At 42.7% G+C, this 14,460-nt stretch overlaps 1 protein-coding gene across 7 annotated transcripts in view; it reads left to right on the top strand.

The window, feature by feature from the left end:
- The window catches only part of EFCAB6 (EF-hand calcium binding domain 6), a 215,066-nt gene that overhangs the window by 47,761 nt on the left and 152,845 nt on the right, over positions 1 to 14,460 (top strand). For 6 of the 7 annotated variants that reach the window (XM_074326517.1, XM_074326519.1, XM_019715052.2 and 3 more), the window contains 2 exons: positions 2,133 to 2,269; positions 6,290 to 6,402. In XM_074326517.1, coding sequence (XP_074182618.1) covers positions 2,133 to 2,269; positions 6,290 to 6,402 — 250 coding nt within the window. The remainder of the gene's footprint in view (positions 1 to 2,132; positions 2,270 to 6,289; positions 6,403 to 14,460) is intronic. The other variant, XM_074326521.1, reaches the window with a different exon arrangement.

The raw sequence follows: 14,460 nt of genomic DNA, 5'->3' as shown, positions 1-14,460 counted from the left end.
TCAGTTCCGATCTTGCCAAACTTCAGTCTGACAAATGATAAGAAACTTGGAGACATACCTCTGGTGGGTGTGAGTTCTGTGCCAGACTCCTGCCTCCCGGCGTTCCACGCGGGGGTCCATATGGGTTGCTTTGGGGTTTAAAAAAGCACATCGTCTCATGTTCTCCGTTTCACCAGAGGAGGTGAACTAACTTGACAGCAGACCGAGTGCTGAGGTTTGGATTCGCCGTGGGCGCGTGGGCTGTCCCTGCTGGGCGAGGTTCTTCTGGACGAAGCGATGGAGCCGAGGGTGGGCACACCGCCCGCTGATGCCGCCCCCACTTTTCCTCACTTGGTACCCCAGTTTCGGATATGAGGATTGTTTCAGCCAACACACTCTGGTTGTTAGAAATGGGAGATGCGTATATAACTTAGCACGGGGCTGTGCACGTAACCAACACTCACTTACTATTTGTTCAGTTATCATGTTACCGTCATTGTCATGACATTCAGCGTGGCCCTGAGGAGGTATGTGCAGACACCTGACAAGCCTCCCTCAGCGTGTGGCTTCGCCCAGCAGCTGGGAAAGGAGAGGATTCATTCATTCACTTGAACAAACACTTACTGAGCCTGGACACTGCCTGCGGCTGTCCACGGCCCAGGGCCTGAGGTCATGAACGGAGAGAGCTCTGATCTCAGGGAGTCACCATTCCCGGGGGGACAGACGGGGAAGACAGGCATTGCAGCAGTTGGTGAGAAGTACTTACACGTGAGGTCAGCGGAGGCCTGTGTGATAAGATGGCGGTGGGCTCTGGGGAGGAAGGTTCCAGGCAGAAGGAACCACAGGTGCGAATGCCCTGACGCAGGGAGAGCCTGGCACTCAGGAGGGGCAGTGGGCCAGTTTGGCAGGAAAGGGAGAGCCAGGGGCCGGTGGGGGGATCTGAGGTGGGAGAGCAGCGAGGAGCCAGTCTGAGGGGCCTGAGGGGGGTCACGGCAAGACCTGGTCCTGACCTGCATGGGATGGGGCCTCTGGAGGGCTTCGAGCAGGGCGGGGGTGCTGCTCAGCACCCCACCGCCTCTCCCAACTCAGATGCTGCCTCCTGCAGGAAGCCCCCCAGAGGGCTCTGGCCTGAAGTACTAGCTCTCCTCTGTGAAGGCCTCCAGCCCCTCATTTGTCTCTGTTATTTGTCTCTTGTCCCCACGGCCCAGCTTTGGTGAATATTTACTTACATGTCTTACCTCCTCTGCCGGGTGGTGTGGGTAAGGAGTTGATCTGGTTGGAATCCCAGTATCATCGGCGTCCAGCTGGGTGACGTCAGGTGACTCCTGTAGCCTCCCTGCACCTCAGTTTCCTCTAAAACTGGGGACACAGTCCCACTGCCTTCATGTGGGTTGGCAGGAGTCAGTCACATGGCTTTGTGCTTGACACGTGGGGAGCCCCACTGGATGTTTCTCTCCTCTCAATCTAAGTAGCTTCAGGGCAAGTGCTCAGTTCAGCGCTCCCTGTGTCTCCACAGGGCCTGTCCAAATGCCTTTCACGTCTGTGTGACCAGTCAATGTGCATTTGCTGAATTTGGGAATGATTTCGCTAGAACTTTCCTGTAACACCTCTGAAAAATTCAGAGGGGTTGAAATATACAGTCTTATGTTTTCATTCAGCTCCTAGTAAAAAATAGTGTGCATGTGGCTGTGAAAAATCAAAATTGTACAAGTCCAGGTGTGCCAGAACTATAGTTTTTAAGTATCAGTTATTAGGTTGGTGCAAAAATAATTGTGGTTTAAAAGGTTAAAAATAATTGCAAAAACCGCAATTACTTCTGCACCAACCTAATAACAAAAAAGATTTTTCATATGGCTTAAAAGGGAATGAATTGTGCTTGAGACTTATTGCTTCACATCAGGTAGAGGTTTTTTTGTGTTTTTTTTTAAACTTACTAAGACCATTTACAGAGAAAATTGCCTTGAAAACATTCAGTAAGTGCAAAGTGTTCTTTTTTTCCATAGACATGTCATTTTGTAATACCTACGACTGTGAGTCTTTGAAAACATTGTATTTTAAAAGAAGCATTTAAAAACTTTCACTTTTTTTTTCATTACCGCTTTGGTTTTCAACACTGGATCTTTTGACTTCTCCTAAATCACTTTTATACACAGATTTTCAAAAACATTAAAACTGTTATCAAAGCTCTCGAGCTCATTGATGTTAGCAAGACTGGTCTGGTCCAACCATGTGAGCTGAGGAGGGTTCTGGAGACCTTCTGTGTGAAGATGAAAGACGACGAATACAAAAAGTAAGTAAATGAAGGTGCGCTGAGAGATTGCTCGGTAGAACCTCAAACCAATTTCAAAATGGGGCCCGCCGGCTTCATTGGATCCACGCATTGTCCTCCCTCCCGCCTTCTCTGCCTGCACTGTTTTGAAGAGGCACTCACTCGCTTGGCATTTCTCCCATGTTCGTGCGGCTCTCCATGGATTCTCAAAAATGAGAGCTAATGGTTCTAATTCCTTAAGTACCCTAGGGCGTGAGCGTCATCTGGCTGGCAGATTTAACTCATCTCGAATATTTAAGTAATCCATCACCAATCGTCTGCCTTTCCCTGGTTGGCACCACAGCGTCCATCCCATGTGTTTCCAGCTCCCAGTTGACTCTGACTCAACGCCTGGGGTGAGGAGAAGAATGAAACATCTCAGGATTTGTTCATTCGTTGATGTGCCCCCTCTTGGCTCTCCATCCTGATATGCCAACTGCACGTAATTTTCCTTTGAGGACTGGTACTGCTGAGGTTGGGGGGTGGCGCGTTGCAGCGGGGGCCAGTGACTAATGAACACTTGGTGGCTCCTTGGCGTTTGAAGGCCACTGCCACCTGCTCATGACTCGAGGGCAGCGTGTGGGAGTCAGCACGGGCAATCTTTGGAGCCTCCAGGGAACTCCAGAACATTTGGCTTCTGAGTTTTGAGTGGAAGCCGCTGGAAGGCGGCCCCATGTTTAACTTTGTTTATATAGTACTCACCTGAGAGGTACTCTCCCTGCTCCTACCTTGTCCCACTTTTCGGAATGTCCTCCAGGCCACCAACAAAAGTACCAGGCCTGAGGATTTCACCTGAGCCTGGGAGTTTCTCATGACACTGCAGTTATCCATTGCTGTTCAGTGCGTCGCTGTGGTTCTCCACATACTGTGACAAAGAGTGTTGGTTCTGTTAGGAGTAGAAGAATTTTCTCTGACAGCAAGGAAGTCAAGACGGTGTGTGACTGTGCCATGGGCACTGCAGGGTCTGAAAAGCAAGGAGACTTTTAAAAACTGGGTATTTCCTAGTCTTTTGAATAATTTCTTCTTTTTTCCTTTTTATAACCCACCTCAGAATATAAAAGCCATAATAGATGTTTTAATTTTTACATCTTTCCGGCTGGGAAAGTGTCCAGAATAAGATCCAAACAAAACAAATTAAATAATTTTGTGCACGCAATTATAGAACAGAAGCAACACTCTTTTAAAACAGGCAATCAAAAAACAAAACAGTGTTTTATTTGACAATAAACCTTGCATTTGGCACTGCAGTCTCCAACCTAGTAAATCTATAAAAAATGTTACTGTCTGTTTCCCCATCTCGTAAGTATTGAATAATAAAGAACTCCACAAATTTCTATTTGAGATTTTTTTTTTAAGCCTCAAAAACACTACTGTTTTCTTGATAAGGCTTGGAAACTTAATAGAATTGCTTTCCTTTAGAATGGAAACGCAAAAGATGAAAGTAGCCCATTTCTTCAATTGCTTTAATGCTTTTCTTATTGAAGCTCAAGAATATACTCTTTCCTTCAGAAGCTGCTTCAGTATTAATTTTGCCTTTTTAGTTTTTGAGCAAGAAACACAATGCATTTTTTGAATCCTTTTTTTTTTTTTAAATCTTATGGCTTTCTATTTAATATCAGGCCTCGGTGCTTGGCGTGGTAGGAATGGCCTGGACTTTGAGTCAGGCCTGGAGTCAGGCCTGTGCTCTGCCTTCCCTAGTTCCAGGGCCTTTGGAGGTTCTGGGCCTCTCTGAGACTCAGTGAGGAAATGGAGGCTGAAGAGCTGGTGTAAAGGTCTGGTGTGAAGATTCCACGTAATGTACAAAGTATGACCACTATGTGCTAGCCGCATAGTAGGTGCTTGGTTCACAGTGACTATATCAAACTCTAAAGATCCTATTAGCGCCCTTCACTCTTTGATAAGTAGCTCTTTTTAGGCTGCAGAATACCATCCAGCCTGTGGAAATAAGATTTTATACTTAATCAGACTATTCTGAGACCCATTGGGTTTTTTTTTTAAACTTTTATTTATTTAAGTGTGTTTTTCCAGAACCCATCAGCTCCAAGTCAAGTAGTTGTTTCAGTCTAGTTGTGGAGGGCGCAGCTCACAGTGGCCCATGTGGGGATCGAACCGGCAACCTTGCTGTTAAGAGCACCACACTCTAACCAACTGAGCTAACCGGTTGCCCCTGTTTTTTCTTTTTTTTTCTTTCCCATTTTATACCACCCAAGCCTCCATCGTCTTGCAGGCCAAAGTACTTGAACCCAGGTAAAATAATTTATGAACAGCCTGAAAAACTCTCGCTTGCTCACTCCCTGGAGGTCAGCCTGCTGCCTGAGCCGATGGGTGAAGCCCAGGCACAGACATTTCCAGGTGGCAATGCCAGCGAGGTTATGGGGCTGTTGGCATCATTTCCTTTGCCCCTAGAGTCGGCCTTCCTGTTTGATGACTTGCCTCTAGGGCTCTGCAGATGTGTGAGCTCTCTGGCCAGAGATAGGTGCCTGGGAAAATAGCCTTGATTGTTGCATCTTAGGATTGCTTCTGTCTCCCAGGCCTTTATTCTTGTAAAAACGCCTGTTGAGATACTGCATGCTTGGCCAGTACTGATGCTTCATTCTTGAAATTTATCCGCGAGTAACTGTACGGGATTCTGTCTGTGCTCAGTGAATATGCAGCAGGTGTGATGAATGTGGGTGGGTGGGGCATCGGGAAAGGCCAGGAGTCTCTTCTGAGAAAATACATACCAGCTTGAAGGAATGTTGGATACTCCCAGAAAACGAGGAATCTGGTGACGAGATCATTTTATTAGCACTTCGGCATTTTTCTGGAGCAGTACAGTAGCCATCACTTTCTACAGGGCAGCTACTCAAAAGGAAAACATAAGGTGGCACCTTCTGGGTCCTTGAGCTTACAGCCTTCTTTTCACAAGGCAGACACTATGGATGAGAGATGGAGCTATTCCGGGACTCTCAGTGTTAACATCTGGCAGCTATCATGTCTCGGGATAATTTTTCTTATTAGAACAATAGGCAAGATTCATCAGGGTGGAAGAAAAGGTATGCGTTGAAATGAATACATGACATTACTCTTTGTTAAATTTGGAAAACAGAAAAATAACAAATACTTTAAGTGATAATTACTAAATTTTTAGAAAGCAGTGTGAGATTAGGTAATTATAGAAACCAACACATATGGAGATAATGTAACCAAACATTTAAAAACTGTCATTTAAAAAAAATAAATGTAATAATGCAGAAATTATCTGGGAAATCATTTATCAAGTGGCACATTTGAATAATGGGGAAAAAAATTCCAAACGTCCTATTTATCTTAACTTAAAAAAAGAGTATCTCAGTATATTTCTGGGAGAAATATTGGTTGTGCGTAACGTTTTTCTTTTTGCATATCGACATCATAGAATGTGCCAAAAAAGCCCCCCTTCTCGCCACAATTAACTGCTTTGAAACAGCATGTCATCTTGGGCCTCAGTTTCTCTGATAAAATGATATGCTTGGTCAAGGAGATGGGCTATGTTCTCCCCTCCACCTGGCTCTAGATTTCTCTGGTTGTAGAAATTTTATGTTAACGTGTCATGGCCCAGATCCACCTCCCCCGCAAACCCCAATAATTAAAGGAAAGTGGGATGTACTTTTGTTCCGAGTGCAGAGGTGGCTTCCGTGCAACACAGGCCCTGGCCACCCCTCCTCCTCCCAGAGAAGGGGCAGACCTTCCTGGTGCTGCAGGAGGGTCCTGCCCTTACTGGGTCCTGAAACGTTCCTGTCCCATTTGAATCTATATGCATCCACCAGTGGACAGAGAAAAGTGGTCACCTTTGAAGTATCTGTGGTTTTTTAAATAAAGCATAATATTTCCTAGGGTTTACTTTTAATTCCAGCTCTAGCTAGAAACACACATTAAAATTAACATCCACCCCAGTGTAAAGGAAACCTTAGTAACAAACTTTCTTCATTTCAGAATCTCTGCATCACAATTTCTGATCACTAAAGAATATTTCTCTTTTAGGTTTGCACAACACTACAGCATTGATAAAGAGACTGGCGTGGATTATAACATGTTTTTGCAGAACCTCCGTGTAAATAATGACTTGAACCTTCGGTATTCTGTAGGAAATCAAGGTACGTCCTTTTATTAAAGTATCCTTGGCGTGGGAATTCCTCTTCTGTGAATGTGTCCTGAGGAAACACTGTCAAATATGGAAAATGCATTATCCCCAAAGATAGTCACGGCATCATGATTTATGAGAACAACATAAACATTGAACAAAGGGAAAGGGTGCGTCACATCCACATGGTATAGTGGGCGGCCACGAGCCGTGGTGGCCATGAAGGTCACGATAACGTGGAAAAGGTGTGTGGAATAGCAGCAAGCGATTGGAAAGAAATGCCAGAATACAGATGTAAGTGATATGTCTCTGGGTGTTGTTTGGTTCTTTCTGCTGCTTCTGTATTTTCAAAATGTCTTGATAATGAACATGTTATTCATTTAAAGGTGGGCAGATCTTGCTATGAAAGGGCAAATAGTTTCTACAGTCACATTGGACATGTACAGGCAGCTTAGAACCTTGAGAAGGAAGTGCCGTCCTTGCTTTGTCCCGGCCGCGTCAGCACAGTGCCGAGTTGTCCACCTGCTGGGTGGTTCTGGAGACAGCGGCTGCGTGAGGCAGAGCGTGAGCAATGCAATCGCGAGTCTCCCTTGCAGCCCTTTGCTCACTTGAGGCAAGTGGTTTTTCCTTCAGGTTTATCGCCTGTGACTGGCTCATTCAAGATGGGTTGTCACTGTCTCATTTCAACTTAATTCAGCACAGCCTGTATTCACGGAGCACCTTCCATGATGCTCAGATCTGCCTCACTAGCAAGCTTACAAATGACAAATTCTCCGATTTCAGCTCGGTTTCATTAACCAAGACAGCTAACGGCAGATTCCAGGACTCTCCTTTGTAAAGCCTCTCAAGTTTGGGGAATTACTAGACAAGGTAACCTTCCAAGGTCCTGTACTGCGAGGCCCTTCATTGGTTACAAAACCAAGTAATATACTCTATCTTTAAGAAGTGTGTGTGTGTGTGTGTGTGTGTGTGTGTGTGTATGTGTGTGTGTGTGTGTGTGTTAATATATACATATAATATAGGACAGGTATGTTGTGTGTATATATATATATATAGAGAGAGAGAGAAAGAGAGAGAGAGAGACATGCATATTAAATAGGACAGGTAAGATAAAATAAGTCACATAAAAAAGAATCATAGAAAGCATCTATTGTGCTCTATGTAGATACTTTATAAACCTTGATTTTAATTTTGATTTCTCTCAGTAGCTTTGTAAGAAAGGTGTTGTTATCCCCTTTTTCAGATGAGGAAACTTGGACTCATGGGTTATGAATGCATTTCCCAATGTCACACAGCTAATTTGTGGTGGCATCAAGATTTGAATTGTTCAGCTCCAAAACAAACTATTTAAGTGCCTTTGAGAGAAGAGCAAATGTCATGGGATGGTCACAGAAGGAAGAGGGATGGCTGCCTAAGAGCCAGGAGGCTCTTTCGCAGGACCAGGATCCATAGGACGCATGCGACAAGCATCGAGGGAATGAGCCCCTGGGGTGGGGGACGTGTTTGTCTGAAGCATGGGCTGTGCGGTTAGCCCAAGTGGGACCAAAGGTGGCATCTAGACTGATTAGGGAGGGTTCTCATCACAAGAAAGTTTATACACCAATTTGATAATCATAAGAGTTGGCTCCACGTATTGAACATTTGGTGCGTGCCAGGCACTGGCTAAGCATGTTCTGTACTGTCCCTTCTCATCTTCATTGCAGCTGTGTGAGGTGGGCACAGAGGCAGAGGACTGAAGAGATGAAGTGAATCATCAAACTGGTCCTAACCCCTGTCAGCATCAATCCTGGCATCTTTCCATACAGATCGTGCAAAGGAGAGACAGACAGAAAGAAATATATTTGTAAAAATAGGTTCATATAGATGCTATTTTACATAAGTTTTTACTTGAGTATATCAGATAAATAGAAATTGAAATGAAACTGAGGAAAATTTGACTATCTTTTTTTGGCTGCATGTAATATCACAGGTCACACTTTCCCCCGTCAGAACATCGTAGACTTTGATCCACTGTTTCTGGTACTAAGTCTGGCTGTGGAGAAGTCTGAGACCTGCCTAATTTTCTCCTTGGTTGTAACTGGTTGCCTTAAGAATTATTTATCCCTGATTTTTTCTGGTCAAGATGGTGGAGGAAGTAAATGCTGTTCTCACCTCCTCTCACAACCACATCAAAATTACAACTAAACTACAGAACAACCATCATTGAGAATCGCCTGAAGTCTAGCTGAACAGAAGTCCTACAACTAAGGGCATACAGAAGAAGCCACTTCGAGACTGGTAGGAGGGGCAGAGATGCAAAACAGGCTGGTTCCACACCCGTGACTGACCATTAAAAATTGGGAGGGACATCTTGGCTGTGGAGATCCCCCATGGAGGAGTGAGGGGTCCCAGTCCCACACCAGGCTCCCCAGCCCAGGGCTCCAGTGCCAGGAAGAGAAATCCCTATAACTTCTGTCTGTGAAAACCTGAGGAAATTGTGGCTGAGGGAGACAAAGGGCTGCTGCAGTCCCAGGTGCTCCTCTTAAAGGGCCCACACATGGACTCACTCGCTGATGGACTCACTCGCTCTGAGCTCCAGCACTGGGGCAGCAGCTTGAAAGGTGCCAGGGACATAAGGGGAGGAACTAAATTGTCTGGCTCCAGAGCGAGGGCTGGAGGGGCAGCTTTCTCCCAGACAAAGGAGCTGGCAGAAGCAATTGTTCCTTTGTTGAGCCGCCCCCCTTTCTGGCATGCAGATGCAGGCAGCCACCACATCTGAGTCATCAACCTGGCTAACACCGGTCATTCACCCAGGCCCTGGGTGATTTCCGGACCCCACCCCACCCCACCCAAATTTTAGGCCCACCCAAGCCACTTCCAGTGGCTTTTCCGTACAAACAGCCTGTCTTGGCTCATGCTGCAGACTTTCCTAAAATCTCTCAAAGCTTCACAAAACCCAAACAAGCAATGTCAGGCTTCTGTATGTCCCATACCTTTTTCTGAGCAGCTCTAAGCCCGGCATTAGCCACAGCCAGCCTCAGTTGGCTGGGCCTCTTGAGGCGCCTCCAAGCCCAGCACAGGTGGTGGCCATCTGTGGATTGCTTTGTGGCTCATGCCAGGTGACCCTGAGCAGGGCACAGGCTGTAGCTGACCTTGGCCTGTGGCAGGGCCCCTCCTGGGAGGCCCTGAGAACTGGCACACCCAGAGGCCAGTTCTGGACTGAGCTGGAGCATCACCAGGTTGCCTCCAAGGACCGCACACCTAAAGGGAAGACTGGGCAGGTACGAGAGTCCTGCTACAGCAAATCCTGCTCTGCAAGGTCAGCCCCTGCACAACAGCTCCTCCACTGTAGCCATGGCCAGTCCTCACAACCAGTCAACTCAAGGGTGAATCTCTTCCATTGACACGCAGACAACGGACAAGGGTCAACTATAGCAGGAGGGCACACACAACCCACACAAGGGACACACCTGGAACATCCAGCTCTGGTGACCAGAGAGACTTTGCCGCTGGGCCCCACAGGACAAAACTACATAAGACCACTTTACTAAGACTGAGAGGCATAGCAGCCCTACCTAATACATAGAAACAAACACAGGGAGGCAACCAAAATGGGGAGACAAAGAAACATGTCCCAAACAAAAGGACAAAACAAAATTCCAGAAAAAGAACTAAACAAAATGGAGACAAGCAATCTACCAGACGCAGAGTTCAAAACACTGGTTACAAGGATGCTCAGTGATCTCAGGGAGAACTTCAACAAAGAGATAGGAAACAGAAAAATAGAGATAGAAAACATAAAAAAGAACCAGTCAGAAATGAAGAATACAGTAACTGAAATGAAGACTACATTATAGGGAATCAACAGTAGATTAGATGAAGCAGAGGACTGAATCAATGATTTAGAAGATGAGATAGCAGAAAACACCCATCAGAACAGCAAAAAGAAAAAAATGCAAAAAAATGAGGATAGTTTAAGGGACTTCTGGGTCAACATCACACATACCAACATTCACATTATAGGGGTACCAGAAGGAGAAGAGAGAGAATAAGGAATTGAAAACCTATTTGAAGAAATAATGATGGAAAACTTCCCTAATCTGATGAAGGAAATAGACTTACAAGCCCAGGAAGTGCACAGAGTCCCAAATAAAGATGAACCAAAAGAGGCCCACACCAAGACACATCATAATTAAAATGCCAAAGGTTAAAGACAAAGAATCTTAAAAGCAGCAAGGAAAAAGCAGTTAGTTACTTATAAGGGAGCCCACATAAAACTGTCAGCTGATTTTTCATCAGAAACTTTGCAGGCCAGAGGGGATTGGCAGGAAATATTCAAAATGATGAAAAGCAAGAACCTACAACCAAGATTACTCTACTCAGCAAAGCTATCATTTAGAATTGAAGGACAGATAATGAGCTTCCCAGACAAAAAAAAAAGCTAAAGGAGTCCATCACCACCAAACCAATATTACAAGAAATCTCAGAAAGACTTCTTTAAGATGAAAAAGGAAAAAAAAAAAGAATAATAAAATAGCAATAACTACCTGTCTATCAACAATTACTTCAAATGTGAGTGGATGAAATGCTCCAATCAAAAGACAGGAGGGGTGGCCGGTTAGCTCAGTTGGTTAGAGCATGGTGCTATAACACCAAGGTTGCCAGTTCAACCTCCACATGGGCCACTGTGAGTTGTGCTGTCCTTAAAAAAAAAAAAAAAAAAAAAAAAAAAAACATAGGAGGGCTGAATGGATAGGAAAACAAGACCCTTATATGTACTGCCTACAAGAGACTGACTTCAGATCAAAAGATACACACAGGCAGAAAGTAAAGGGATGGAAAAAATTATTTCATGAAAATGGAAATGAAAAAAAAAATCCTGGGGTAGCAGTACTTATACTAGACAAAATAGACTTTAAAACAAAGGCTATAAAAAGAGACAAAGAAGGACCCAGTAATCCCACTTCTGGGTATTTATCCGAAGAAACCCAAGTGCTACTTCAAGGGGAACTTGTGCACCCATATGTTCATTACAGAATTGTTTACAGTGGCCAAGATGTGGAGGCAGCCTGGGTGTCTGTCAATGGAAGAATAGATAGAGAGGAGGTGGTACATGTATACAATGGAATATTGCTCGGCCATGAAAGGGAATGGTTCTTGTCACCTGCGGCAGGATGGATGGATCTGGAGGGAATTGAGCTGAGTGGAGTATGTCAGACAGAGAAAGGCAGATACAATGTGATTTCGGTTATATGTGGAATCTAAAGAACAAAAGAAACAAAACAGAAACACACTTATAGATACAGAGAACATTTTGATGGTTGCCAGATGGGAGGGGATTGGGGAATGGGTGAAAAAGAGGAAGGGATTAAGAAGTACAAATTGGTTGTTACCAAGTAGTCATGGGGATGTAGGGTACAGCATAAGGCATGTGGTCAGTAATGTAATAACTATATACGGTGTTAGGTACTAGATTTATCGATGTGATAGATGGGAGGGTGTTGGGGGCAGGTGACAAAGGTGAAGAGATTAAGAAGTGCAAATTGGCAGTTACAAAATAGTCATGGGATATAAAGTAAAACATAGGGAATATAGTCAATAATATGGTAATAACTGGTAGTGCCAAGTGGGTACTAGACTAGTCAGGGTGATCACTTCTTAAATTATATAAATGTCTAACCACTATGCTGTACACCTGAAATTAATATAAAATAATATTGAGTGTCAACTGTAATTGATAAATTTAAAAAGGAGGGAAAAGGTGAAGGGGAATAAGAAGTTCAAACTTTCAGGTATAAAACAATTATGGGGATATAATGTACAGCTTAGGGAATACAGTCAATAATATTGTGATAACATAGCAGTGTCAGACGGTTCCTGGACTTATCATGGTGACCACTTCTTTAGGCATATTAATGTTGAATAACTATGGTGCACACTTGAAACTAATATAATATTGTATGTGAGGTGTATTTTAATAAAAATATTTTTTAAAAAAAGAATTATTTATCCCTGAATTTAAGTAGTATGGCTAGGATATGTCTTGGTATTGAGCTTTCTGTATCAATTTTCCAAAACACAATCTATAATCAATCTGCAAATTCAATTCTTTATGTCAAGGATTTCTTGGTGTAATAGTATGCATCTTTGAATATCTTCTGTTCTATTTTTCAGATTTTTAACTTCAGTGACACAAATTATCCTTCTGTTGGACTGCTTTTGTCTTCTTGTCATTTAAATTCTCTCAAACCATTTTATTGTCTTTTCCCTCTGTATTCACAATGATCGTCTTAGGTCTTTTATCTATACCTGTAATTTGATTTTCATGGAGGTCTATTGTATTCCTTGCTGCATCTACTTTATTACTTTTATAATGGTGTTTTCTTTGGTTTACTATATTACTTTTCATCTTGTTTTGCTGTTTTATCATCTCCTTTTACTGAATTCATGTTCTTAGTAAGATGTTCTGTGAAGTAATTTTGTACCCTGAGTTACATTTTCTTCCAAAATGGGATCTTTGTCTTTTTGCTTTATGTGTCTCTCTTTTCTTCCCTGTCCACCTACTCCCTCCCCTGACGTTTTTCCTGTAGAGTTTGCATAATTTCAAGACATTTGGATAAATGGATCACTTTTATTCCATTATACATCTTTAATATTCAGAATCTACCTTCAAGTACTATTATACTAATTCACCTGAAGTGTATGGAGTTTACAATGTTGTTTTCCCAATCTTCTCTCCTGTCCTGTGTTATATTGCCATCATACATTGTGTTTTTACCTACATGTAAACACAAACTACATTGCTACAACTTCTGTTGTTCTGCTGAGATTTCATGTGTGTGCATTAATTAGGAGTATATTTTCCTTTACATCCTCAAATACTGATAGAAAATTTTTTTATCTGCTAATTCCAACATTTAGGTCATCTTAGAGTTTGGTCTTTATTGAATATCTTTTTTCTTGAATATGGATCACAGTTTCCTGTATTTTTTTTTTCTATTTCAAGTAGTTTTGGAATTTATCCTGGATATAGTATATTTTTCATTGTAGAGACTGTGGATTCTGTTATGTTCCTCTGAAAAATTTAAGTTTTTGTTTTAGCAGTTTACGTGGCTAGACTTAAACTGTAATCTTGTCTTCCCTGAGGGAGTTAACACCTGAAATATTTGCTGTTTTAGCCTTAGTTGAGTTTCTTGTTGTCTGCTGTACGCATCTGTAGTTCAGAAGTTAGCCAGAGATTTTGGCAGGGTGTATTCACAGACTTTGGAGAGCTTCCGCTATGCTTTTCTTTCTGGGCTTTCCTTCCTTATTTTTGAGATGCTATGGTAGTCCTAAACTCTGTTTTCTGATTCCTAACACCAATAAGACCCTGGGTTTATATTCAAATTCTAGCCATTTAGCATGGTTCCAGCAATGACTTGTCCTCAGGCAAAAGGACAAATAACAGGAAACTCAATGAATGTTATTCCAGTTTTCCAAGTTTATGTCAGTGGCTCTCCAGTGTCTTTAGATAGTTTGTTTATATTTTGGCCAGAGTTTATAATTGTTATCTGCTAAAGGGTTGGTTCAGTATGAGCCAATCTACCATAATTAGAAGCAAAGCTTTCTGGCTGCCCATATTGTTTTTTTGTTTTGTTTTGGTTTTTTTTTGCTTCAGTTTGTGCTGGTAATTTTTTTTGTGTGTGCTAATTTTTACTATCTTTTTCTTTTGCATATCTTATTAAGTATTGTAAGAAGGTAAGTTCTATAATACAATTTCAATTCACCATGGAAATCTCATTTTTTCCATTTTATCAATAATTAACAGCAGGCTTTTTTATTGGCGATACATATAATGATACATGTCACAATGAAAGGCATCTCTGATTTGATTAAATATGAGAGATATATCTAGTTATTCTTCTGTATGTTCCTGTTCCTGCAGCATTAGCTCAAGTTCTCATTGCTGCCCCCTAACTGGTGTCATTTTGTCCGTAGCATGGCCCTATTCCAATCTGTCTTCTATACCCAGTCTCAGAGATCATTTTAAAATAAAATCTTATTCATGCCTATTTCCCTATTGAATACTTATTCTATAACTTTCTTAATGAAA

Source organism: Rhinolophus sinicus, linkage group LG02 (genome assembly GCF_036562045.2).
Source record: "Rhinolophus sinicus isolate RSC01 linkage group LG02, ASM3656204v1, whole genome shotgun sequence".
NCBI lineage: Eukaryota > Metazoa > Chordata > Mammalia > Chiroptera > Rhinolophidae > Rhinolophus > Rhinolophus sinicus.
Note: the sequence above shows the minus strand (reverse complement) of the source record. Positions and strands in the feature narration are given on the sequence as shown.